At 45.3% G+C, this 27,891-nt stretch overlaps 1 protein-coding gene across 3 annotated transcripts; it reads left to right on the forward strand.

Annotated features, from left to right (window-relative positions):
* Window positions 1-969: 969 nt before the first annotated feature.
* CCDC66 (coiled-coil domain containing 66) lies at window positions 970-27,891 on the forward strand. 3 transcript variants are annotated; one of them, XM_078612882.1, is made up of 21 exons: window positions 970-1,177; window positions 3,529-3,593; window positions 3,896-3,921; window positions 4,679-5,127; window positions 6,313-6,479; window positions 7,516-7,600; window positions 8,049-8,170; window positions 9,018-9,157; window positions 10,452-10,640; window positions 11,646-11,777; window positions 14,427-14,620; window positions 15,351-15,435; window positions 16,566-16,727; window positions 17,216-17,360; window positions 17,840-17,974; window positions 19,799-20,117; window positions 21,060-21,321; window positions 21,463-21,530; window positions 21,815-22,131; window positions 23,824-23,945; window positions 24,698-27,891. In XM_078612882.1, exons 1-21 carry the CDS (start codon window positions 1,167-1,169, stop codon window positions 24,794-24,796), a joined length of 3,294 nt encoding a protein of 1,097 aa, XP_078469008.1. In that variant the 5' UTR covers window positions 970-1,166; the 3' UTR covers window positions 24,797-27,891. The 3 variants fall into 3 exon arrangements, with proteins under 3 accessions (XP_078469008.1, XP_078469005.1, XP_078469007.1); XM_078612879.1 differs by having other exon boundaries at window positions 971-1,177; window positions 21,785-22,131; XM_078612881.1 differs by having other exon boundaries at window positions 971-1,177; window positions 19,799-20,099; window positions 21,785-22,131.

Raw genomic sequence — 27,891 nt, forward strand, 5'->3', positions numbered from 1 at the left:
GTTTACCATTGAAATCCAGTTTACTATGGAAGTCCAGTTTACCATGGGCAGGGGTCGGCAACTGCTTCGTGATTGTTAATTATTCAGGATCGTCGCGTATTCACAAGCATAACGGCTCTTTAAACCGTTGGGCCATAGCCTTTTAACGGTGTAATTGGAGAACCTCCGAAAAGCCTAAATCAACACTTACTCTAAATGGCTCTGCTAACGTACTGTAAACGCGAGGCTAAACAATGTATCAATAAGTAAAGGCTAGACTAATCACGTTATCACTGTCTATGGAAAAGTCAGCGAATTTGGTGCCAAAGTGAGTGCATAGGGGCCCAATAAAATGGGGCCCGATTAAATTGGGGCCCAATTCACAGACTTCAGGCACAAGTCATTAAATTGTGGCCCAATTCACTGATTTCGGGCGGAAGTCAGCGAATTAGAGACCAGGTCAAAGTGAGTGAATTTGGGACCAGGTCAAAGTCAGTCAATTGGGGCCCAAATTCACTGACTTCGGGCATGAGCCAGCGAATTGGGGACCTGGTCAATACCAGTGAAATTGAACTGAATTGAATTAAATGATGACGTCACCCTGATGCTGTTCTATTTCTATTTAAGACCGGAAGCAACAGGAGAGCTTCACTATACTTGCCCGATGAAGCTGATTGTAATTATCAGCGAAACGTCGTAATACTTAAATTTTAAAATGCTGTTGATTATCTCTTCAGCACACCGGTGGGCTAAAGAAGTGAATGATTTAGTCCATTGAAAAACGTGACATATTTTTTTACTGTTTGGCCGTGTCGGGTGGTGGAGGGTTACGACACATTTATAATTAACGCGATCTAACCCAAAAACCTTTATTATAAAAATGAAATGCCAGGGGGGACTTTCTTGCTGCAACAATCCACCCACCCCAACCCACGTGCCACCCCCTGACGCCCATCCAATTGGCCGGAGAATCCGAAGGGCACGGGGCCAATGAGCGTCGCTCTTGCTGGGTTCGCATGGAAACCCACGCGAGCGTTGAAGGCTCTGGGCTGTGCAAAGGCCTCTTCGCTCAAGTGGCCACGGAAGCCGCATTCGTTTTGTTTGCTTTGTTTATTTCGCGTTAATGTCGCACGCGTTGTCAATTGAGGACCCTGCCGCAGACAGTCGTTGCTGATGAACGACGTGCCATGAACCTCGGGTACGGAATCTTTACTGCTGCTGTTGTCAGCGATTGACGATTGACGCTTGTGTGTGTGTTTGTAAGACGGGAGCCGAGTTCGATGCCAGCTCACGGCCAACACCGTTGACGATTATCTGAACCGGTCCTGGGTCTCCCCTAGGTCGCCTCGGCCTCAAATGCGTACCTGGCGCGTTGTGTAAACATCGCCGGCTGGGCGGTGTCCCGGCCACCTATCCTCGTGTCGTGTGTCGTTCCCACCTTCATAGGTGCTCGCGAACAGTGAGCCGTACAGTGGGCCTCCTGTTAATGTCCGAGTGTCGTGGACTACGATTACAGCTGCCGAATTGTCGACCGCTTGCAGGAAGAGCTCTGCACGCCGTGTCGATTGTTTGACCATCCTTCACCACTTTGGGCGGCGGTGCGGGTTGGTGAACGAGGATGTACAGAGCTGGTTCTGATAGGCGCCGCTGATGTTATCCGTAACCGAGAATCTAACCGCTGCATCACCGCTCCCGTTAGCAGAAATGCGGATAATGTAGTGTGTAGTATTATAAACAAACATGTCCCATGCAGTCATTTACCGTGCAGGCTGTTGGGACGACGTACTAATTTCAGGCAGAGTCTACCTATTAAGGGTGGCACAGCACACGTGGGTTTTGTGATGTTTACACATCAAGCGCAATCCTCGTTTATGGCTGAGTTAACCTGGGGGAGAAGGCACCAAGGCAGCGTGATTGGGACATCACCTTGCCTCTGGTGTCATCCGTGGCCAGAAATGCACCTGAGGTTGGGAAAAAAGGAAATTGTCAGTAGAACTCCACCGCATTTCTCCATTTAATGTATATTCATAAAAAAATGAATATCAGCTACACAACTCTTTCGCGATTTCAACATTCTGCGTCTCCCCAGAAAGTCAAGCTTGTTTGATAAATGTGGCTAGATTTCCAGATGTTCTTGGCAAGAGCATTCCATATAAACTATGGGATCCTGTTCAACACAAACTCGTTATGCCTTGGCGTGCAGCATAATATACGGGGGGGGGGGGGGGGTTGGGGGGACATACTAAATGAGATTAACTACATTTTGGGTCTCCGCATTTAAATATATGTCCCGAGTTCGTAGCGCAGGTCACTGTTAATCGTGGGCTTTGCCAATGACATCGACCATGCGCCTCATGGAGCTTCATCGAGTGTGTAAGTTACTGTGACAAGTGCCCCTAAAGAGCTCCACGTGTTGGTAAGAATGCCACCACTGTGTGTGGAATGGCCAAGTACAACACCAATTCCAAAGTGTGCCTGCACCAGTCCAAGGCTAAGTGAGTATGTTCAAATGAACTCCGGTATTTTTATGCAGCATTACAGCTCATTCTATTTTATCCTATGGCCAACCTTCCGATTTCGAACTATTGGCTCGAAATCGGAAGGTTGTGAGTTCCAACCCTGGTTTAGGAGTTGGCTCCATCTGGGGCCGACAAATTGAGTACCACTTTATGGGAATGTCGGCGTTGGTTGCCCTATGGATAGACTCGCCACGGACACAGAGACGTGGAATCCCACTACTGGTTAGGAGGTGTAAACAGCAGAGAAACTCATTTGAGCAAGAATTGACGTTGACCAAATCACATGTAATGTGCCTGATCTCAACAGCTCCCAGAAGCTTAGCAGGATTTAAAAGCCTGGATAGTGATAATTGTTTTTTTACCCTTTTATCTGGCAACAAAACTGACACCTTTTTTACAAGGAGCCATGTTTGCATTGACCACAATACATGCGGTCGGAATGCAAACAAAAAACACAACTCTGATAATGTATGCACTGTCCTGGAAATTGTATTGGTCCACACCCGAGACAGATTTTCTTAGAGTCTAGTCTCACATAGTGTTGGACCAGATGACGCCAAAAGGCGCACAGCTCAAAGACAATGCACCATCAGAGTATGAGAGCTCGGGGTAAGCATTTACACCATTGGAACCTCCTTTGCCAGTAGCAAAATATGATAATTGGTTTTTTACCCTTTTATCGGGCAACAAAACTGACACCTTTTTTTGGATAGCCTGGATAGTGTTTGGATAGGTGACCGCTACGGTCAGTTTGTTGTGAATAGTTGGTGGGCAAAGGAAGTCAGTGTAGCAAAATCAATTGCTGGACTCTGGTTCAATGCTCCCACGACTATGGTTCCCATCTACGACCCACACTGACCAGCGTGGTGAAGTATGGTACAATGACCTCCACCAACTCGTCCCATGCGGAGTGTCCCGCATCCATCAGTCGACTGAGAAAGGACTCTACATATACATTATTTATTATTGGCGGTTTGTTCTTGCCTGCAATGTAGTAAAGTCCACTGAAAATGTGTGTGTTGATTTACAGGGATGGTCTGAAGTTAGAAACCCAGACATTGGATGGCAAGACAAGGCTTGTGATAGCATTTCATGGTAAAAAATGTTTTACCGGCTATTTTTTTGCAGATTTAAATGCAGTTTTCCCCAGTATTTTGAAGCAAAACTTGAAAATGTACGTTTTAATCAGATATGTGTGTGTATGTGAGTGAATCGTATAACTTTTTTGACACCGAGCATTACTTTTGGGTGCGCCTCACTTTCCATAGCATCTTATAATCTGGTAAATATGGTCATCCTGCACATTACAACGTGTTCAGTGTGCTATTTGTAAAATATAAATGGTAATATAATCCTGTTTTCAAAACCGAATGAAGATGTTTTTTTTCCTCTTACAGATGAACCCTTGAATAAAACTGCAAAGGTAATTATACAGAAAGCATAGGCTTATGCATTGTCATTTACATTCTGTTTAATTTAAAATGTATACCATTTCATTCTCATGTTAAGTTCGCATTCCAATATTGGACAGTTTTTATTATTATTTGTGCTTGTACACCACTATCGGTGCAATCCCTTATTTTTTGTTTAATAATTAAATGCAGTATTTTATCATCAGCCAGGATGAATGCACTGCTGGAATAAGGCTTTTCTGAGCTCATCCCTCAGAGTTCTACGATGCAACAGTCCATCTAGCGCCTGAAAATGAGCTGACTTCATTTCTCCATCTCCACGGCAAACGTTTCAGTTGGATGTGTTTCTACTTTGGCTACCACTGTTGTTAGTCTAAGCCACTGGCTATCATCATTAAACTCTTCTAGCCCTGCGTTCTGCCCAAGCAAGCCCACTTAGTTTTCTTAACAGTCAATACATTTTCTCGAACTTGCATATTTTCTCTTAATCATGTAGTCCTATTTCTCTCTCATTGTAATTTCAAGCATGTACATCTCCAGACGTGTATGCACTTTTACTTATTATTGGGGATTTTTTTTTATGTTGTTTTATTTTTTTATTTTTTTCCTCGAATAGCTGAACTTAAACTTGAACCTAAACTGAACTTAAATATGAAATGCAGCATACCATTGTGCCTGAAGAACACCATTTGCTCACAATGTACATTACCTGCTGTGATGAACGGATAGGTGTTGTGCATGGTGCCCTAATTTACACACTTATTTTAGGGCACTTCCCAGTTGAAGAAACGGAGATCTCCATTTAGGTCGAGGCTCGTGAGGGAGGCACATAATGGCAGTGTTAGGCTCGGAGCGGCAAGTGATGGAAGTTCAAGCAGAGGGCCAAAACCCACGCCCTTTGGGAACAGTCAAGCTGCACAGAGTCGTGCGGACATCGATCAGAGGACTTCGAATCCAACCGAAAGGCTCAGTGACCCACAGGCAGACCAGGGTCCAGTCCAGTACAATCACACTCAAAAGGCAAGATTCAACCAGAATATAAGTACCAATGGCCCACAAATCAAGTTGCTGCAATTGAATCAACAAAGTAAAGAGCAAAGGGCCATTGTAAATGGACAGACCATCGTACTCGAAAATGGACAGAATCTTCAGCAGATGGGGAAGAACAATAGAGGCAGGTTGGACAAAAACACAGCCCAGCAAGAAGTGAAACAGAGGTACGGTATTTGATTTACTGTTCATAATGTGCAAGTTTATGTACGAGTTCTCTCTTCTAGCATTTGAAATGTTTCAATATCAGAGTCGTATTTTGTAACTTCCCTCATGATGTCATTTCCAGGAGACGTGCAGGAACAAATCATTACCTTTGCGCAATTCGTGATTCGTCACTGGTCAGGATCGTGATTAGACTCACGCTTCAATTCGATGTAAATTTTTTGGTTTCATGTAAAGGACTTTAGTGACTTAGGAGATCAAGTGAAAGCATTGCATGGGACATACACACATTAAAAAACCGTTCTTATGCAATTTGCCACATGAATACTGAGCATAGAAAACTCGAAATCTATAAATGTATGCAAAATTACACTCCTAAATACTATTGTCAGCAGTGAAAAATTAAAACAGAGCCTAAAGCTTGCATTAATGCGCCTAAAAACAAATTTACCATTTTGATCTCCAATGTTCTTTTCGGTTCTGTACGATATTCAACATATTGCTCCCCATGATTGGAGCTTCAGGAATGGAATATTCAGGAACTGAGCCAAATGTTTGACATCAATCCGGACAATGGGCGGTAACTTGAAAACATTGGAGAACTATACAGCACAACCGCTAAAACTTTAGCAATTATATGGCATAGTGGGATTTATTATTATTATTCTGCTTGTCTACCCAGGAAAGCCAATCTGAGTCCCTTGATTCTTTTTCAGGAGGGTTCTGCCAAGTATGTTTCAGTAGGGGGTGATGATTTGCTACGTAAATTACAATTGAATAGCAAGTGGGATCTTGTTATGAACATACTTATCACCTAATAGTGTTGAAAACTTATTGAATGCCCTTTGTTACACGACCTTTTAAAATAGCAAGTGGGATCTTGTTATGAACATACTTATCACCTAATAGTGTTGAACACGTATTGAATGCCGTTTGTTACACGACCTGCTTACCATCCCATCGTTGCATCTCACTGTTGTGTGTTTTTTCTGTTACGTACATTTTTCTGTGAATTATATTTGATGGTTTTCGCCCCGATTTATTTTAGCTTTCATCGTTTACATCATTGCTGATGTCACTTTCGCAAATGTGACCGTTCTTGCGTGTTGAGTTCCCACCTGTTTAAACAAAAGAAACTTGCTGTTTTTTGTGTCTAATCTGTCCTTTTCCCTCGTCGCATGCAATAGGCGCGGCCTTGCCAATGGGAGGCCAGTGAAGGCGGCAGACGCGCGGGGGCACGGCGATAACGCCCAGACGGGGAGCTTCGGCAATGGCTTAGTGTGCCTCACCCAAGAACAGCTGCAGCAGATTCTAGCATCCATCGGGCAATCCGTGAACAGCAGCAACACTGATGGTGAGCAGCCAACCGTGTGTCGTAAGTTAATACGGCCAACGACCGTCGATTTCTGGATTCATGGGTGGGGAGGGATTTGCAAGAATAAAACAAAAACACGGATCATGTAAAATTATCTGAGTTAGGTTATAAAAAAAAACTGTTTAGTTGAAGATCCTGGCAGGGTGTGATGGTTTGCACACTGGACTTGCAATGCAGAGGTCAGTGGTTCGATTCAATCGCCCGGCGCGGCAGTTAAAACGATGGGCCACATTGGGAGCAGAGGGTAGTGCACCACAGTCCCTGCTTGTATTATACTTTACTCCAACAACTACACTCCCTGCCCTTCAACCTGCACTGACCAATATGGTGAGGTGTGGTCAAACAATCCTCATGACCCACACGGAGTGGAGAGGCCCTCATCCAGCAGTGAATTGACACCAAGCCGGACAGGTTCAATGGTACCTATAAGTAGCAGACGTGTTCTGTTCTTTGGCTTTATCCTGAAGAAAAATTACAGAAGTCAGACTTAAATGGCGTTGGTTAATGGTGTATATCTGCTGTTGGTGTATGTCATATTAAAACGTTACTCAATAGCTGAATGTTCTCTTAAAGTACACACTTATATATAAACATTCACACCGCATTAAAAACCTTGATCTATTAGTTTATTTATGAATAGTGATTTATGTTTTCATTAACTACTTCACAGGCTATGGCTGAGGAGTAACCAGGGTTACCCAATGGATATTGTCTTTTCTTGAAATGTTGAAAGATTAGTTTAATTTTTTTCGTAACATCCAACATATCCATAATACAGGTTTTTTTTGGGGGGAGGGGTTAGACCGTGTAAATATAAATGTGTCGTTAAACCCGCCACCACCCAACACAGCCAATTAGTAGGGTGTGTCACGTAAACAGAACATACCAATTCATTAATAGTATAGCACACCAAAAAAAACCTGTATTATGGTTGATATTGGTCGCGAAAGCCTACGAGTTAAACTGATCCAACACATCACAATAAATAAGGTGATGGTCTTTGTATACAATTTAGGTTCAGCACCTTTGGAAACAGAGCTGGACAAGGAAAAGGATATTGTTCAGTATGACAATGAAACCAAGCCTGGAGATGCTTCAAGGTAATCAACTGAGTGGTTATGGGTGCTTTAGGAACTGCTTTTGTGAGTGTACAATTGTTGAAATAAAATATGCTATCATTAGAGCGGAGAATTTCGAATAGTGCCACTTGCAATTTTTTTACGGATTATTTGTTTACGTCATTAGGTTTGATTATCATTCTTTTTTGGTTGAACAGAGTTTACCTGCGAATGACTGATGCATCAGTGCACATATACTGAGAGTTGAGTGTGTACTTTAAACATTGTACCCATGGAGTCTTGAAGTGTAGTTTTAATGCCAACACAAGGACCCCTCCTATGCTTAGCGATTTGGAAAAGGCATCTGAAATGCTATTTTTTGTGAGGCTTTTAGTTTGATTGGGGTAACTTAAATAAAGGAAAATCGGCCCTCACTTGCTTACAATCATTTAAATTAACCTGGTGCTTCATTTCGTTGTTTCTATTTAAGCTCGGCTGCTCCATTTGAGAAGACGCAAGGAATATCGGGCAGTGTCTTTGGTATGTTGGGAGAGAGGGAGAAAGACCGAGAAATACTTCAGGCAAAGAAAGCGCAGTGGAAAAAAGAGCTGGGTAATGTATTCACATTTTGACGCACACACACACACAGCTACATACATACACGTGCACTGAATAATAATAGTAGTTGCATTGAGCATTTTACACTTATTATAAAAGAACGTATGCTCTACGAATACAAAGATTTGTGTTTTTCCAGAATATGAATGGTGCTACAGTGGTTAACGCATTGCACTGTGAATCCATCGACCATTCCCAGCCATGGCTAACACCAGTGGCAAGTGATATTTGAACGAGCACTAGGCCTCATCTCATCTTCACTCACCTGTACCGTACAGTGTGGCGAAGTATGTATGGTCAGACAAGCATCCCCATGACACGGTTTGGTGAGGCCTTCATCCATAAGCGGGTTGACAAACAATTGCAATAATTACTCACGTGAAACTCCGGTCATCCTCACAGCAGCGGCTTTTGGCTAACCATTGAACAAAGACGGTCACTGCATCGCGAGCTTCTGCAGCCATCTGGAACACTCTTCCTTCCGATATTAGGAAGCCACCGGAGCTATGCACTTTTAAATGTAAATTGAAAACGAATTACTTAAACGGCTTTTTGTGTTTAGTTTGTTGTCATTCCCCCGCAACTCCGATTAGCTTTGTTGGCTACGTGCGGTGCGAAAGAAGTTCAACATACATAAGTACTGCATGTGCATTTTTTCTAACGGTGAACTTGCATTTTGGAATTGTCAATGGAATGCAATAATACAATGAAACTCAAAGTGAGGGCAAATGCTCAGTCAGATTCAAAGGGAAGCCTAAATGCTTTTGTGCAGTGTCCCACGTATTAAAATTCCACACACATACCTTTGTCGCGTCTCTTTATTTCCTGCGCACATTTTCAGATCAACAACTGGCGCTGAAAAACAGTGGGAAGAAACAGGAGCTGGAGGTCAGGGAAGAGTGGAACCCCTTTGGGAAGCCAGGGGCAGGAGCTCCGGTCTTATCAGCCACCGGACAGCCGCTGACCACGTTCAATCAGAAGGTATGCTCAATGGAATACAAGAGGATCATCTAAGCTGTCGATCAGAATCAATTGAAAACTTGAGCTTCATCGTTGGATTTTAAAGTTAGTTCGAGGGAGTTCTCATCCGTTTTTTTAAGTGGTTTGATGTAAATTGGTATTAAAAGTACCACTTTTTAGAAGTAGTACCTGCAAGTAAATGTTCTAATAGTCACCCCTTTATGCATTCGGCATATGGAAATCACAATTAGATTTTTTTTGTGTGTGGCAAATACCAATATATGAACAAATATCTTACTCAAATCACACTTTTCTCATTGCATGGTTTTTTAATGTTTTTTGTTGTAAAACTCCTTATCCAGTTTTCAATCTTCTATAAAGATCACTCCAAGGTATGCCAAAGACTGCTTATCCTCGGTGTTTTCAAAGGGCATCATTGGGTTTCAAATTACATTCCTTTTCATGCTTCTCGCAGTCACATTAGTGCCAATGATTAGCTCGCCCCATGTGCATGATAGTTCCAACAAGTTCTATCTTTTTCACAAAGTTTTTCACCACTTTCCCATTATCCACGCTGCAAAAGTGGACACTTGTCCACGCTGCAAATGATGTGAGCTATGTTGTGAATGTGAATCTATAATTGCTGAAAGCTGACTATGAAATAACTTTAGTTGACAATATGACGTAAATTAATTATTTAATGAAGCCATGTAGTAGTGGTGACCAGACTTCATATGTCATACATTGTGTGAATTTCATCATTGTAAGTTATTTGTTTTATTATATCTCCTGTAAAAAAAAAACATATTTTGTGATTTCCTGCTCAATTGAGCATCTCCTTTTTATAGCCATGGGCCAATGGTGAAAATTCCACATTGCTTTGGCGGAGGCGAGTCGATTCATAGGTCAACACTGTTGACTTCCCCACAAAGTGGCACTGATTTTATCGACCCTGCATGGATGATGAGTCAAGCCCAATCAGGAATTGAACTCGCAACCTTCCGATTGCGAGCCGCTCATTCTGACATTGTGCCATCCGGTTGGATCTTGGTAGTAATCATAATTTTTTGAAAGAGAAAATGTATGCTTTAATTACAAAGTTCAAACTTGACTTGTTATTGCTATTGACGGGCTAGCTTGTGATTATAAAGATAATTTTACATTTCATTTCAGGATCAGGATGTGCATTTTTACGGTGCTTAAATGGCTCAGCAACTCGTAGGACAATTCCAATTGCCCTGCTGTAGTCTGGCCATCCTTGGGCCAAAAAAAAATTAGAATCTTTTTCATACTTTTTATCCGCCTGTGTCTGCAGCTGCAGGCCACTTTGAACCTTCCAGCACATCAGCCAGAATCTGGCTACTTGACAGTGCCTGCAACATCCGCCCAGGGGACAGCAAGTGGTGCCAGGAACACTGCCCAGGACTCCATGGCAATGGGGCAGACACAGAGCTTTGCTTCCAGTGACCTTCCCGCAGCAATTCGCTCTTCCTTTGTCATTGGGGTGAGTACTTTCAAGATGCATACTTTATACCTTGCATAAATATGAAAGTATATTACCAAATGATCAGAAACTAAGCAGGATCGAGCGTGCAAAGTCATTGGATAGGTGACCAGCATCTATCAAACAGGTTGTCATAGATATCACAGGGCTATGTGATGGGCAGCAGAAAGCAGTATAGCAAAATACATTGTTGCACTGTATTTTTTATATGCTCCCACTTGTATGCTTGCTGCCTTCACCATCCTGCACTGATCAGGGTGTCGAGGCATGGTTAAATGACTCTCATGACCCACACGGTGTGGGTAGGCCCTCAGGAAGCAGTGGAGTGTCAAAAATGGCCGTAACTTGTCCATGTTCTATTCCACCTTCTGTTGTTTAACCCTCGGCCCAATGGCCGGGACTTTTGCTCAAACTCCCTCCAATCTGTCTGATATTGGGCTTTCTTTTGCTGCTTAATGTCACGTCATCAGCCAGAACTTTTCTTCTCTTGGCATCTGTCCCAGCATCCTTGCATTCCAGGACTTGCTTAATTAAGCTTTCACCACTGAGAATGGATCCAATCCACACAATTATTAAAAATGTGTTAACGCACACACTTTGCGTTCACGCTCCGAGAGAGAGAGAGAGAGATAATGATTGAGTGTCGTGGGAAACACATTTACAAGTGGGAACGCAGCCTGAAACTGCGCCAACCATTGCATATTGGCGCAGTTTCACCCACTCCGTTAATTAGTCCGTGTACTTGTTTTTATACATCTTTCACCTTTTTCTACAGCTTGCTTTTGCTATTAAGTGCCTCTAAATCCAACCAGCATTGTGTCGCATGTATTCTGCGTGAATGCATTCGTTTCGTTAGTGAATATATATTTACAGGCATTTAACATCCGATAACGACCGCTTGTGTTGCGATCGAAATGTCGTAGTGTGTTTTGTTATTTTATTTGAACCTATCTACTTTACCGAAAGACCCAAATCATATTTAACATCTCTCTTTCGGATTAACAGGAGGCAGCCCCCAGGGATAAACCTTTCAGCGCCTCCAATAGGGAGAAGCAGCAGCGCTGGCGAGAGGAGCTGGAGTACCAGCGGGAAGAGCAGCGCATGCGCAGACAGCAAGAGAAAATCTGGCTCAAGGGGGTGAGTACTCTCCTCCACACAGACATGTAATAAGAGCCTATGTCCGGCTCACGTGGTGATCGGCTCTGCCGGTCCTGCTTTACAGCCAATGGGGGGAGAGCCTGGGAGCATGGCCCTGGCGTGATCAAGGGATGCCAGCTAGGGTGATTGGTTCTGCTGGTCTTGGCCTCAGCCAATGGGAAGACAAGTCAGGGGCGTGGTCCCGGGAGTTGATGGGGAATCTAGAAGATTCGGCGCAGGCTACCAAGGATTGGCTGGAGCGTACCACGCGACCCAGGCATTTAATAAGGGGGGAGATGAACGACACGTGGTCAGACGAAGAACGAAGGAAGAGAAGGGCCACGCGCGAGCGGGGCTCCGAGTGCCACGTGGCGGTGCGTCTCTCGTGGTCTGTCTGCCCACTTCCCGTTGCCTGCCAGCAGCGGGGAGTACTTGTGAACACACAAAGATCCCCCGTATAGCCTCCAACAGACTATTCGGGCACGTGCTGCTACTGAGCGCCTATTAAGTCGGGCACGGCACATGAGGGCCTGGGTCGCTAGTACCGTGCGCGGCCGTCTTTGTCTCCCCAATGTTGATGTTGGCACACCGCATCCAGGTACCCATTTGAGGCTGAGTCAATATAGGGGAGGCCCGGTCCTGGTTCAAATATTCAACGCTGTTATTGGTTATTAGTGGGAATTTAACTTGAGTCACCAGCTTCATAGTGCAGTGCGCTAATCGCTGCATTACCACACAAAAAATACACACACACTCACACTCTCCAGAGTGTATCGTTTGAGCTATAGACATTGTGTATTTAAAATGTTGTTGTGTTTTTGTCCAAATCATATTCCAGTTGCTCTATCAGTCATGCCAGCAGTGCATTCGAGTGTGGCTATAGAGGTGACATCGCTCAGCTACTTATGAGATCCCTTCATTTGCCCGTTCTCCACACGCGTGTCTCTCATGTGACCTGTTGTGGAGGAGCGAGTCTTGTGGCTATCAAAATAATTATATATATTTTTTTGTGTCCACGCAGCTGGATATATATGCCGAATGAAGTGAACAAAATGTACTTCAACTATTTTTTTTTGTTCTGCCTTTGATGTCCAGCCTAAGTCCACCACTTGATGAACAGATTTATTCATGGTTGGTTGCATGGATTTGATTCCAAAATGTCAGCAGTGCCAACTCTGTGCTCTGACAGGCTTTTAATCATCTCAGCCACTGATCCACTTCATAGGCTGCAAGAAATCTAGCATTACCCTAAATTCTAGCTTGATGACCGCTTAGGTTTTTGCGGTTGTGCTGTGTAGCTCTCCGATGTGTTTCCACGTTGTACCGCGCGTTGCTCAGCACGACGCCCAACATTTTACTCCCATGTGATGTTGCCCTGCATCTCGTGGTCCTAATTAATTGTTATTCTGGCTGTGCAATCGCCATATTGTGCAATCTTTCCATGGTATAGCACGATAATAATCTCAGCGCACCGGTGCTGACATGACATTTCTGAATCCTCTGACACCCAGCCCCGAGGCTTTAACATAGGTTATTGGTAGTGTTGAATCAGTGCTCTAATATAGGCATCAAGTACACCCTGTCCTAGAGCTTACGTGTGCTTAATCGGAGCACTAACATGGTCATTATGAGCTTCCTAACAGCCGGAGAGCTTCCAAATCCCATGTGGGGAGAGACCCATAGTATGGGAGTTGGGCATTCCTGGTTATTGGCCAGATTACAGATGGAATTCTGCCCCCGCGCTTTGTCACAGATGAGATGAGTTCTACTGCATTATGATCTGCTCATCTACCGGTGACTGCCTCAGTACTGAGCCTACTGTGCATGCACTTCTGTTTGATTAATCCCTCTGTCATCGGCACGTTCAGCATTTACATCTCCTCATTGAAGGATCAGGATAATGCAGACTGAAGAATCCCATCATTTTTGACCAAGATGTTTTGGGTGTCTCTTAGCCATATTTAAATATGTTGGGGGGGTGTCCGTACACCCACAGTGGCTGTGACACCTGAGCCGATCGCTTGTACATGGGAACTCAGGTGTGCTGGTGCACAGATCAGCATTACCACCTGGACAATGTGTGTGAAGAATCCCATCATTTTTGACCAAGATGTTTTGGGTGTCTCTTAGCCATATTTAAATATGTTGGGGGGGTGTCCGTACACCCACAGTGGCTGTGACACCTGAGCCGATCGCTTGTACATGGGAACTCAGGTGTGCTGGTGCACAGATCAGCATTACCACCTGGACAATGTGTGTACCTATCATATAGTTTTTGCGTGAGTCTCAATATATGTAGTTTTGCGCAAACCCATAACTTGGGGTTATTGCGCACTGCTATCGGGCTGATAGCACACGACATACGACTGTTGTGTTTTTGCCAAAAACTGCAGGCAATTTATATAATTCTGACTTTCTAATTTCTTGGAGCGCTTGATCCTTCTTTTTACCCTCTCCCATCATAAAGTTGCCTCTGGCGAGTTATGTCATCTTGCTGTATGTCATTTTCAAGTTACTTGCCATTGCCGTGTTATCGTTGGGACATGTATGCCCGCTTTGATGATTAAGGGACGGAATCGATTTGGTACACTTAATTGTGGCTTATGCAAGCTCATGCGGGCTTATGCAGAATGCCTTCTTTATCCACAGGAAGCGGATCAAGGAAAATGGGAGGCGCACTTTGATTCGTTCAGCCAGAAGCCCTCTGTTGCGCAGGCTGAAACCCACGGTGCGGTAACTTCGGTCCGCCTTGATGCGGGGAGGACATTTCATCCCCAGGATCCACTCCACAGTCCTAATGTGCCCTTGACCGATGCTTCGAAGCTTCCTTCGCCGAGAAACAGGTAAATAAGAAAGTTGACATTGATGGAGCCACGCTAATCGTGCTTTAAGGGTGAAAGGTGGAGCCCTACAATTCTCAAGCCACTACTGGCGGCAGGGTCTTCACTCGGGAGTCGCTGTAGAGGGTAGTTGGCCTACACTTCCACACTGGCCAGACAACTTGGGTGAGGTAGGAGTACCCACACTTGACCCCACCACATGCCACCTGCCAATCGACAAACTGGTGCACCGATTTATAAAAAAAAAATATATTTTTATTTGATCAGGTAAGACACACTGAGCTATACAGCTCTTTTTCAGAAGTGACCTGGCCACAAATGATAGCTCAACGAAGTGGCTTACCACGTGGAAATTTACAGCAGCAAAATACTCTTAAACGCACGTGGAGGGAAAAACCGGAGGACCCGGAGAAAAATCCACATGACCACGGGGAGAACATGCAAATGCCAAATATACAGGCATCAGGGTCGGGATCGAACCCACGACCTCCTGTGTATCAGGCAAGGTAGTTAACATCTCGCCACCGCAGGGAGATTTTAAGAACTTGCACCATTGCCGCGCCGAAAGATCGAATGGAACCGGCGACCTCTGAAGGCCACTGTGCTATTACACCTTGGAAGGAGCCCCAATTGTTGAACGACACGTGCATAACGAGTGTGTGAACCGCAGATGACGTTCAGATTGTTTTTTTAGTTATTGTCACCTTGGTTTCACTGTTGTTTTGACTTTCAGCCACTTGAGAACAATGACAGCCCTTCTGGATCCAGCTCAGCTTGATGAGAGGGAAAGACAAAGGCTAAAACAACTGGAGCATCAGGTATTAGTCACACATTTTTTTTTTTACATTCTTGCACAAATAGCTCAACGTATTGCTTATTTAAAATATGGTATTATGTTTGGTTCATGTATAGTGACATAGAATCGGTCACGTGGCAGCATAGCGCTGCCTGCTGGCAGGGAAGAGGATCTGCAGCTTACAGCAGCCCTGATTGACAGCAGGCCACGTGATTGACCAGAGAGGGATCTAGAGGAAGGGTCACGGAAAGGGCCCGTCGAGAACCCGCTAGTAGGTTCCAGAAGGGGGCGTGGCCGGGGGCAGAGCCAGGCCACGCTGACATTATAAGAGGGGCCCCGGGAGGGGAGCTCGGGGCTGTCGTGTGGAGTGGGGTCCCCGTCGTGCTGCTGTTGGAGTCTTCACCGTCTCGGCGTCGCCACAGTCAGGCAGTCTACCAGCTGTCTTGCCTGGGAACCGTAGTTACGAAGTGTTAATAGTCAGGCCGTGTTAATAAACCGAGTGCCTCCTACTCTTAGTGTCTCCGAGTCAGTCACTGAACATGTATATGTATAGTACTGATGGGCACAAATGTGTGCGATTAGAATATAATGGGTGGGGATGGAGCAGTGACAAGTTGCTTAAAGTAGTGTAAGCCGTATAGTCCCTTTTCAATCCATTTCTCGATGAAGACTGCCCCGTGTCTTGTCAGTCTTGAGGTTTGTCTGATCATAATTCGGCACCCTAGTTGCTGCGAGTTGGTGAAAGGGAGCGCCCAGGACTCGTTCTGATATCACTCACCGCTGGAGTCAGCCATGGCCGGGTATCAAACCGAGGTCTCCGGGTTCTTCATGCAATAGGCTAACCACTGCACCACCACTCCTTGCTGGTTAAGAAATAAACAATAAATAAGAAATTAAAAGGACAACTTAATGTTAAGCAGCTATCACAATTAACCACTTCAATGAAAGGACACGTGATATTAAGGGGCATTTAAATTGTAGGTTTTCACAGTTATGCTGCATAGCTCTGTGATGTGTTTTCGGGTTGTACGATGTGTGGACATCATGTCGAACAGCACGTGGTCAAAGGCACAGTCGGAGAGCCCATTAACCTGTTGTTGTTGTTAAATGGGTTACTGCAGTTGAGCGTGCAACGTCGCGCGTTGTTCTCAGAAAGCGATAGCCAGCCAGGTGGAGGAGCGACGTCGTCAGAAGCTCCTGGAGGATGAGCGACGGAGGTACGAGGAGGAGGAGGCGGAGAGGAGGATCGCCGAGGAACGTCATCGCCTTAACAGCCAGTTTAAGGAGGAGCAAGCCAAGCTGCGGCAAAAAGAGGTGCGGCGATTTTTCACACATTGGCGAAGAATGAAAAATACGCGCTGCATTTGTGTTTCAGTGAATGACTTAAACAGCCTTGGTGTTGTTGAGTTTTCTAGGCCCTGAATATGCACGTGCTTTATGAACAAATGCCGATTGACTCTAAAGCGTTGATTGTGTTGCCGGATGATCACAGCCTAACATGTATGCTTTCGTGACCAATATCCACAATTTACGTTTTTTGGGTTAAATCGTGTAAATGTAAATGTGTCATTAAACCCGGCACCACCCAACACCGCCTTTAGTCAGGTTTTTTCTCGTGAACAGAACATGCTAATTCGTTACTAATACTGAACACCGGTGTGTTGGAAATGTTGTTGTTCTTACCCCCCACCTCAGATTAGCACGGTTGGCTACGTACGGTGCGAAAGAAGTTCAACATACATACAAACGTAAAGCATGTCTGGGCCTTACTCATTTGTGGGCCTCCTGTTTTTCCCGTGCAGGAGAATCGGACCAGGAAGACGGAGAACCTGTACCAGAGTGTTCAGAGGGCTCAGGAGGAGGCCCTCCGTGATAAGCAGGAGCAGAGAATGAGGGAGCTAGCTCGCAAAGGGCATGACGTCTCCAACCTCCGTCGCAGCAGGGAAGGTCAGTGGTTGAATATTGGTATGTTAATTAAAGAAAGGAGCACACGCCAGAGCAAACGAACACTGGCCAGAGAAGGAGGGCGCAAGAAAAATCATTTCATGTTGATGATCCATAATAGATTTTTGGATTAAGGTAACATTGATCTTGCCAAATTTGTCTCGTTTAAAATACTCCCAACACCAAACATAGCCAAAAAACAATATAGGCGTTTAACTCGCCGATTATGTATTCTTTCGGCCAGTTATTTATTTATTGTTTCAGCTCACCAGTAAGTTGAAGAACAATTCTCATAACTGACTTGAACAATTAGATATGACATGTATCGTATGTACACAGCTTAATGTTTCTTTAATGTACATTTTAGAGTAAAATGTATTTATATGCTTAATTTTAAGTTGCAAAATACACCTTGTAGTTTGTATCATTCATTTGAACACTTATAGTCGACATATAACCCTTGCTTTACTCTCAATTTCAAGGGATGCCGACTCGTGACGGCCCAGTTTACGTGGCCGTGGAGGAAGGAACGGTTCGGCAGAGGGATGGTCACTCCCGCTCAACTCTGCGTGTCCACGAACCAGAGTCGTCCATGAAGGACATGGCTGTGCAGACAGGTTTGACCAGATTATTACTTAACATGCTTGTAGTCTGGAAAGCTGTGCTGTGTATATCTGCAGTGACATCGGGGATGTCACTGTATGGTGCCGGCCCGGAAGGATCGTGCCGTTCTATGTTCCTACATCGTGGACAGCACCGTGTTGGTGGCTGTGTTTCGCACCAGCCCTAGCGGGGCTTGGCGAGCACGGGGACAGTGCGGGCACCACGCACAGCGTGTGGTGGGGGCTCTCCCGAGGGGGAGGGGGTGAGTGTCAGCCCAGGGGCAGGGTTGCCCCGGGCCATGGCACTCTGGTTGACCCGTAGACACGTGATCCGGAATGTCCACACAGGGGGCCCCAGGTAGGGGGGGACGAGTGTCCGGAGAGAGCTCTTGAGAAGGATCGAGAGGGAACGAGAATGTTCAAGAAGGCGGGCGGGGCCGAGGGCGGAGCGGCCCCGACCGTAGGGGGATATAAGGCGGGTCCCTGAGAGGGACTGGGGTCGCTGCATTCTACAAGCTGGAAGCTCAACATCTGGAAGCTGGAAGCTCCACGTCTCAAGCTGGAAGCGCTTCGTCCTACGAGGGACCACGTGGTCGGAGACCCAACCCTTCCTAGCAGTAACTCCCCTGTAATAGTGTAGTTAGCTGGGTGGTCACCACCCTAGGGTGTAGTCTGGTCAAGGGGCAGTTACCTCTTTGTGTTACGGCGTTACAAATTAAAGTGTAGCCTCTAAAAGGAGCAACGTCTGCGGCTCAGTTGGACACACTACATATCGATGAAGGTACGCCTGTGTCGGTGTAATAGTTCGCACACCGGGCTTACAGTCCAGGGGCTGCCCTGGGGCCTCTCTCGACGTGGCAGTTGAAATGATCGGCATGTTTCTTAAACCCCCCTTCTTCCTCGGTCCACCCAGCGATATCAATTTGTACACGAGAGTCGATCGGCAGGCTGTGTGTGTGTGTTAGTGGGCACTCCCTCGTCCAAGATATCTGGCCAGCCTGGAAGAGTAGGCAAAATACCCATGAGAAGGGCTCTCTGCAGCCCCCTCCAGCGGAGGCTCTTCCACCATCAGTGGCATGAGCAAGTAATTATCTTTAGTTTACAGCTGAAAAAGGGATGGATTGGAATTTTTTAAAGATTCCTTGAAATGTTTCATTAAATGTTCTTTGATAATTAGAATTATTTATTTATCTTAAATGACCAGCTGACCCGGATGCCTGAGCGCTGGGCTGGAACCGCTGAGAGATCCTGGGTGTGAACCCAGGTAGCTGCAAGTGAATTTTAAACAATTTAAGATGCCATAAACAAAATATGCAATGTTTTTAGAAGTGTGTTTTATTTGTGTTGTTATTTATACTAATGGCTGGTGGCCTGGTGCTGTATAATACATTTTGTTGATTTGTTGCTGTAATCTACTGTTTATGTTGTAATTATATAACATTGTTGTGCATTTGTTTCCGACAGTGGAGTTGCAATGTGAACGTGTCTTTAATTTGACCCCCACCCCTTTTAAGTAATTGGTCCCCTTTTATCACAATATCCCCACGATTCCACCTTCCTATAGCAGGGATGTTGGGTTTCCAGACTGACTGGTATGGTTAGGTAGTAGTTGCCCGCAATGCAAGAATGTGTTTCAACTTGAAACGTGCGCAGTATTTAATTATTTCTTGGCACGCCCAGATTGTACAGCAATGGATTGCTGCCCTGCCCTCTGCTGTCTACCACGTGAACTTGCAGCTTGCACTTCATATAGGAACACCCTTTTTCACGTTTGTTGCCCAGAGTTTTGTTACGTATATAAATATTTACTTTTCTTGCCTTTGGCTGGTTGCTTTAAAGATGCGGACACTGGAAGATCGGCAAGGGGCGGCGACGGAACGGGCCGCGTCTTTGCGGACTCCACGCGCCCTCCCGCCACGCCGCACGTCCCCGCAGAGTACAGCAACACCGGAGTCATGTGCAGGAGTCGCATCGACAGGGAGAGGCCCGGAGGAAAGGGAGCGGACAAGCAGAGCGGCCACCACCATGAGGAGGCGTCTTTCAAGACGCTGGGCCAGAGCGATGCCGCCAAACGCAAGAGCCCGAGAGATGACGCTGAACTGAAGCCGGCGTGGAACATGACCACCAAACCTGTTGTGGGGTGCGTTAATCCAGCGGGGTCAGTAACGATTACCTTCACTGTTTTCTTCGGCGGGTTACTGGAATTGCAGTCGATCACGTGTGATGATGTTAAAGGTTAGGTGCGTACGTAGGTATGTATGTTGAACTTTTTTCGCACCGTTCATAGTCAACCGTGCTAATCGGAGGTGCCGGGGGAAGAACAACAAACTAAACACATCAAGCAGTTTGAAATAAATTCGTTTTCAATGTAGATATCAAACTGCATAGGTCCAGTGGCTTCCTAATATCGGAAGAAAGAGCGTTCCAGACGGCAACAGAAGCGCATCTGAAATCACGTGATGCGGTGACCATCTTTGTTCGATGGCTAGCCACAATGTTGAATTTCTTTCGCACCGTACGTTGCCAGCAGTGCTTATCAGAGGTGATGAAAGAGAAAGCCTACTGATTGATTGTTTTTCCCGTAAGAAAAGCTCATCTTGTAACGCCATTGTGCTACGTGACCAGGTGACTGTTTATTAACATTTCGTAGGCTGCCAGCTTACAAAAGTCGAAAATGGTTGATGCATTGCTGGTGATGGTTGCTGGCAACGATTACCGTAACATTTCCCGAGCAGTTCAAGACCTTAACAAGCACCTTAGCTGTGAGCCCGAGAAGCAGAGGTCGCAAACGGGTTTTGATTCCTTACCCGTACCCGTACCCGGCCGCACCAGGGTCGCAAATGGGTACCCGTACCCGTACCCGGCCGGGTACGGGTACCCGTTCCCTACCCATACCCGTACCCTACCCGAAATGAGTGACAAACGGTTACTCACCAGTGACTCACGGCCTACCCGTACCCGTACCCGGCCGCACCAGGGTCGCAAACGGCTACCCGTACCCGGCCGGGTACGGGTAGCCGGGTATCGGGTAGGGTACGGGTATCGGGTACCCGGTTGCGACCTCTGCCGAGAAGACGCGCTGGTTGTGTCTTCCGAGCAGAGGCGGCGCAACCCGAGCCTCTGATAAGTACCCCAAGGCTCTGAGGAAAAGGGAGATGGAGCGGGAGGCGCGCAAGCAGAGGCGGCAGGAGCAGCTGTTGGCGATGGTCAACAGGAACGTCGTGAGCAAGGGACAGGCCCCCGCCAGCGACGCCGCCCGCCAGGAAGACGCCGGGGAGGCCGCACACAAGCAGAAGGCCTCGCGGGCACTGCCGTCACTCGCGGACAAGACGGGACTCCAGACAAGGGATGTGCAGAAAAAGGCGAGCGAGTGTTTTTTTTTCCAGCAAATGTAATACTTGTACAATGTAAACAAATAATTATCGGACAAGACGCCTCCTTTCCATCATTATTTTGTGTAAACTTAAGTGTAATTTGCTTAGCTAAACATGTTTTTCTTACAGAAACCATTGACGGAACACAACAATGCAACCCAGAGAACTCAACAAAGCAATGCCGAGTTTTCAAACAGGTACTTTGAATTGCTACGAAACTAAATTATTTGACACAGACTTCTCTCGTCACAATTTGCACAGTGACAGGAATATTTCATATGTATAATCTGTAAAGGTGCTCGGGGCATTTGAAATTAAGTCTCGATATTACAGTATTTAAATAAAGACTGTGCTGGTTCTATTAAGTCTTGACACTCCATAGAGTCTCCAGGGAGGGCTGACGCTCACTGTTACGTATCGATCCTGTGTTATTGAACACTGTGAAAATTAGACTGGACTCACCGCCAGTTCCGGCGCTCAGACACAGAACGCAGGGGCAGCAGCAGAAGGAGGAGGCGGGCGAAGGTGGCGACCACGCAGAGAGGGGGGGTGCCGGCCACACGCCAGAGGCGGTTCACATCGCCTCCCACCGCTTGGCTCCGCTGCACGATGCCGGGGAAGCCGGAGCTGGGACAGGCCAACGCAGCCGGCAAGCCCCAGCGAGCAGGGCCGGGCAGACCTCCCCTCCGAACGCGGCGTTTGTGCCATACCTGCGCAGCGATGATGTCCTCTACCTGGACCCCGACGCGCCCATGTCACGCCCACCAACCAACGAGTCGCAGTACAGATACGGCCGTGGTACGTGGAGATGTCTCTGCACCTCCGCGATGGACACACTCGGCGTCAATTTAAACTAAACTATTAAACCAAACATTTTTTATTTTACCAGGCAAGGCTCCACTGAGCTTACGTAGACCTTTTTCAGAAGCGGCTTGATCATAAATGATAGCTCAACGAAGTGGCTTATCGCGTGTAAATTGATAGCAGCCAAACACCCTAAACGCGTGTTGCTAAATGTGGAGGGGAAAAACCGGAGGACCCGGAGAAAAATCCACGCGACCACGTGAAGGATATGCAAACTCCAAATATACAGGCGTCAGGCTTGGGATCGAACTCACGACCTCTTGTATACCAGGCAAAATAGTTCACATCTTGCCCATAGAAGGGAAATAATAAAATAATAAAAATAAAACATAATAAAATAAAAATTATCACGACCCACAACACAAGCAGCCAGCCAGGTGAAGAAACAGAGCTGTTGGAAAGACAGCTGCCGAAACGTCGTGAGAATTTTTATTTTATTATGTTTTATTTTATTTCCCTTTTACGTGACTTTACCGAAAGAACCAAGAAGATTAATCCCTGCAGTCACGAAAGCTTTAAATCGAAAATGGGCTTGGTCTGTACCACTTGGGATGGCAAATGCAACTAGTATCCACCATGGAGAGTCGATCATGGGCAGAGCGCTTACCCTATATACTATGTTTTATGTGGATACTTCAAAATAATTTTCATATTCTGAAGATTTTTCATATCGTATTTGTTTTTTTCTTCCAAAATTGCCACATAACCCGTCTTTTAATGATTTTAGTTTTTCGTAAAAACTATCACAGTGAACTTGCTGTGATACATTTCTGTGATCGAGAGACGAAAGCTCTAAAATCACTGTTAGCGTATGCCACCGTAGCTGGAACTAAAACATTTTTTTTAGGACCAATGGCTCAAATGACCACGAAGTCTTAAGTGAATTCCTGCTCGAATGAGCCTTCAGACGTTGCTCATCACCATTATATAGCCCAGAACCAAGTGGTGGAATTGCTCGCCAATTACTGCACCAGGAAAATATAAACGGATTATATTAAGGTTGCCTTTTAGTTCATTTATTTTCAGCTCCGAAACATACATGTTCCAGTTTGACATGCAAAGAACACTCTTGTTTGATTCAATAACACGCTTTACTCACTATATTAGCGTGTGTGTGTGCTGTGCGATTGTGTCCTTACAAGTCGCGTGACAGGTTGGCTCGGGACATGCCTCTCGTTGAAAACTCAACAGCTGCCAGTCTCATTAAAAATTAGTTTTTGTTGTTTCTGTGGCAGAGGTCGCAACCGGGTACCCGATACCCGTACCCTACCCGATACCCGGCTACCCGTACCCGGCCGGGTACGGGTACGGGTACCCGTTTGCGACCCTGGTGCGGCCGGGTACGGGTATGGGTAGACCGTGAGTCACTGGTCAGTAACTGTTTGTCACTCATTTCCCATCGTCTTGTCTCTTCTCACAATTCAAGTTCCTAGAATCAACCCACCCGCGCCTGCAACATGGCTTCATCCCAGAGGTCGCAATCAGGTACCCGATACCCTATCCGTACCTGGCCGGGTACGGGTAGGGTACGGGTACAGCCGGGTACGGGTACCCGTTTGCGACCCTGGTGCAGCCGGGTACGGGTAAGGAATCAAAACCCGTTTGCTACCTCTGTTCTGTGGACAGGATATTTGGAGCAGCGGAGGCATAGTTCAGAGCAGTCACGCGATCCTCTTCTCAACCCGGAGCTGCTGAAGTCTAAGGACAGACAAAAGGCTATTCTTGAGGGGCTATCTCAACTCAGACAGGTACAGTATGGCATTAAAGCATACAAAATGTATTTCAATTATACTGCTTTCAACATCTAATTCTTACATTTCTTTAGTGTGGGCAATAAAAGGCAGTGCAGCAAACCCCATTGTTGCACTGTACTTCCACATCTATGCTCTCTCCAACTTTGTCAACCCGCGCTGTCCGGCGTGGTCCAGTTTGATCAAATAACATGCACGGCATGTTGAAGCCCTCATTGAGTAGTGGATTAACAAACTTGCGATACGTGTTCATTTCAATCTCTGGTTTGCTCCCACATGTACGAACACTTATTGCTCGATACTCTTTGGTTCTTTCGGTAAAGTCACGTAGGGAATAAAATATAAATTTAATCACGACGTTTTGGGCGCAACACAAGCGTCCGTCATCAGGTGGAACAACCACAGCAAGAAACAATTGCTGAAGTGGGCAAAAGGGCTGTCGTGACAAGAGGTTATATCGGTAAGAGAGGGGGAAGGAGCCAGGGAGGAGAGATAGAGAGGGGGGTGTAGGCTAGGGGAAGTTGAGCACTGCTAGAGGGATTAGGAGCAACTCATTGGTCGACTTTGGCCAACATCCCAATAATGGACCACAGTAATTGTTGGTGCCAGTTCTGGCCGCATTCCCAACTCTCTGTGGTTTTCTGCTCCTGCGAATCATTCTGTCCCTGTGAGAGTGAATGAAACGATGTGCATTATAATTTCTGAGTTATAAATTCCTAATGTAATTTTCCACTCTGCTTCACCGACAGGGCTTGCTGATGAAGCAAAGGGAGGTGGAGACCTACCTGTCATCACCCATGCTTGCTGAAGATGTCTCTCAGTTTCCAATGCAGAGCGAACCCAGCTAAAGCCACAGCAGCAGATGCCAGCTCTCTTAACCTATGAGACTTTCTGCACTTTATAGCAACATCTCTTTGTTATCTCTAAGAGTAACTTGTAATATATTTATTTTCCATTGGCACATCAGAGCCACACCAGCACAGGGCCCAAATGATCCATACAGGTGGTTTTCCACTGGCTATTTTCCATCCTGAGCCAGAACTTAACTGTCCTCACAAGAAAACTTAATCTGGCTTGGGGCCAAGCAGTGTGTGACATCAGTCAGTACAACTCAAACATGCTGTCTCCACTTGCTCATTGCGTGTGATATCAGCGGCACAGCTCGGGTTGTGCAGTGGAAAAATAACCTGGCGCCTCCTGAGCCATGCTGAGCTGGCTCCGCACGGCTCTAGCGTGGCTCAGTTGTACAGTGAAAAAGAGGTTTTAGAAAACAAAGATAATGTGCAGTAATATTTGCGTTGTATGTGAGAACTTAATAAAGATAAATTTCGTGTAAAGTGTATATTTAATTTTTTCAGTGTGTAAATTAAACAATTCACTCGTTAATCCTCCTGGTGAAGCACACAAATCTTTACATCGTGTGCAACAGTCCAATGATGCCAGGAATAGAACAAAACAATGGAAGCTTTTGCCGATTGGCCATTACCAGGGAGTCGGAAACCAAGGTAATAATAGCCGTTTTTTTCGAATTCGGTAAAAAAATAACTCAATATTTCAAGGGCCGCAATGCACGCGGTGGATACGAGACGGTCGTCCTTGATGAACAACGCGTCACGAAGCAGCCCCTTAAAGAGCCGCACGCGGCTCCGGAGCCGAAAGTTGCCGACCCCCGGCCATTACCATCACCGCAGTTGTTTACAGGAAACCAATTGTGTACTTCTGTTAACATTAGCACTTTAATATCTAATGGGTGTAACGACTTATATAAAGTAAGCTGCTCTTGTCAGGGCTGGATTAAGGTTATGAAGGGCCTCAGGTTAATAGGAGGGGAAAGAGTCGAAGTATGTATCACATATTGCAAAGGTGTATGAAGTCACCAAATATTTATTTACCCATGTAAAGTTGACATGTATTCCACTCAAGGTAAATTAATCAGACGTGAATCACGACACTATTTCTTCTAAATTTTTTCCCTCCCCTGGCTTTAGCTGTGGCAAAGTCACGAATTCACGAATTCCGTCATCGTAATTCAAAAACAAAACACCACTTCCGATGGCCTTGCTGCCACCGTCGCTCAGCTGTTACTTTAGTGTCAAATGAAGGACCTAAAAGGAGAGCCTACAAAGCATGAAGGCCAAAGCCCTTATTTGCCTATGGGGTCAATCCAACCCTGGCTCGTGTGAAAACTACTGTATGCTTATTCGCTGTAAGTTTCGTAACATTTAAACATTTTGAATATCGCATCGTCTAGGTCTACATTTGTATATACACTGTACTGCAATATGTCTTAGTGGTGCGAAATGTTTCAAATCCAGACAATTCTGCATGGCATCATTTACAGTTTTTTTAAACAGCGTGATGTGATAGGAACTTACGTAGCGAGGCAGTGAAATCCGTTGTGCTGTACTTCTGTGCTGGCACATCTGTGACCTCTGACCTCACCAACCCACACCTCACCACTTTGGTGAAGTGTTGTTATCTGACCTCGTCAACCAGTATGGTGAAGTGTGGTCAAATAACCCCCGTGACCCCGACAGCATAGGGAGGCCCTCATTTAGCAGTGGGTTGACCAAAGGGCTGCACATGACGTGGTGGATGTGTATTTCCACTACAATTGGGGTGCAGAAGATGACGGCCACTGTACTTGTGTGAGCAATTGCCTAAATGTAGTTTGTGATTGCATAAGTTTGTAACCCTTTGCAGTGGACCATAGCAAAATGTGATGTCTAAAAACAAACTGGACTGTAATTATTGACATTTTTAACTGTGAAAAATTGGATGTTTGTCTCGTGATTGTACAGAACGTGCTCGCATATCCAACTTGCAGGGGGAGGAGGGTGAGGCAAATGGGTAAAAAGGTCAGATCCGTGAACATCTATAGGATACCATGCATGCTCAAACAGGTTCCTGGATTTAAATTGAAGTGCAAACAGCAGAAAGTGCTTTACTGTGCTTTATAATTAAGCGGATGTATGTGAGATTAAAATTGCTGAACTGAATGAAACGGTGGGATTTGTGAACATCCCTGGGAAATGACAGATACTCTATGCACAAATCACACACTGGGTGGTGAGCAGTTGATAACACTGGTCAACACACTTTTTCTGGCATAAGGTATTCCAACGGTTTTAAGGTAATTTTGGGGTGCTGATTCCAAATCTGGCATCAGTCTATCACATCAGGTTTTTGAGATATCAAATATTGCATTTTCAATTAAAACTGCAGAAGAAAAATATTAAATGAATGTGGATATCTACATAAAATTATATTTTAAACACACTATCCTAAAAATACAGCACCATATTTTAACACTAAAGCAGTCACTGAGTCGCAACAACTTGCAATCATAAGTGACAGAGTTAATTTCGGGTAAAATCAATGAAAATGGGGTATGCCGATAGCATAAAAATGAGATGTGATAGAGCAAATCTGACATCAGATTTGGAATCAGCACCCTGAAATTAGTCTAAAACAGCTGCAAAAGTCCAGGCCAGAAAAAAAAAGATTTTCTTTTGTTGACCAGTGTAATTTGGGGTGGATATGCGACGTGCTTTATGTTCATAGCATTGTGAATCTTATTCTTGGTTCTTTCGGTTAAGTTACGTAGAAGGGAAATAATAAAATATTAAAATGAAACAATAAAATTCTCACGACGTTTCGATTGCAACGCAAGCAATCATCATCAGGTGTGAAAACCACAGCAAGAAAATTTGAAACTTTATTTTATCCCTTCGACGTGACTTTACCGAAAGAACCAAGAATATGAATCCCTGCAGTCACGAAAGCTTTAAATCGAAATTGTGAATCTTGTTCTATACAAACAAATCCTTACCACCTATTATAATTAAATGATTGCCAAAAAATGCAAAGACGTGGATTGCAAATACTGCAACAGAGTATTAATTGACGTGCTCAACTTAGAAAAATAAAGAGTTTAAATGCA

This window comes from Lampetra planeri, chromosome 40 (assembly GCF_965212315.1).
Source record: "Lampetra planeri chromosome 40, kcLamPlan1.2.h2, whole genome shotgun sequence".
NCBI lineage: Eukaryota > Metazoa > Chordata > Hyperoartia > Petromyzontiformes > Petromyzontidae > Lampetra > Lampetra planeri.

Excerpts from the sequence above, each read along its gene's own strand:
- CCDC66 (XM_078612879.1), top strand. Across the intron at positions 9,158-10,451 it reads TGACCACGTTCAATCAGAAG|CTGCAGGCCACTTTGAACCT; the intron begins GTATGCTCAATG and ends CTGTGTCTGCAG. Across the intron at positions 10,641-11,645 it reads GCTCTTCCTTTGTCATTGGG|GAGGCAGCCCCCAGGGATAA; the intron begins GTGAGTACTTTC and ends TCGGATTAACAG.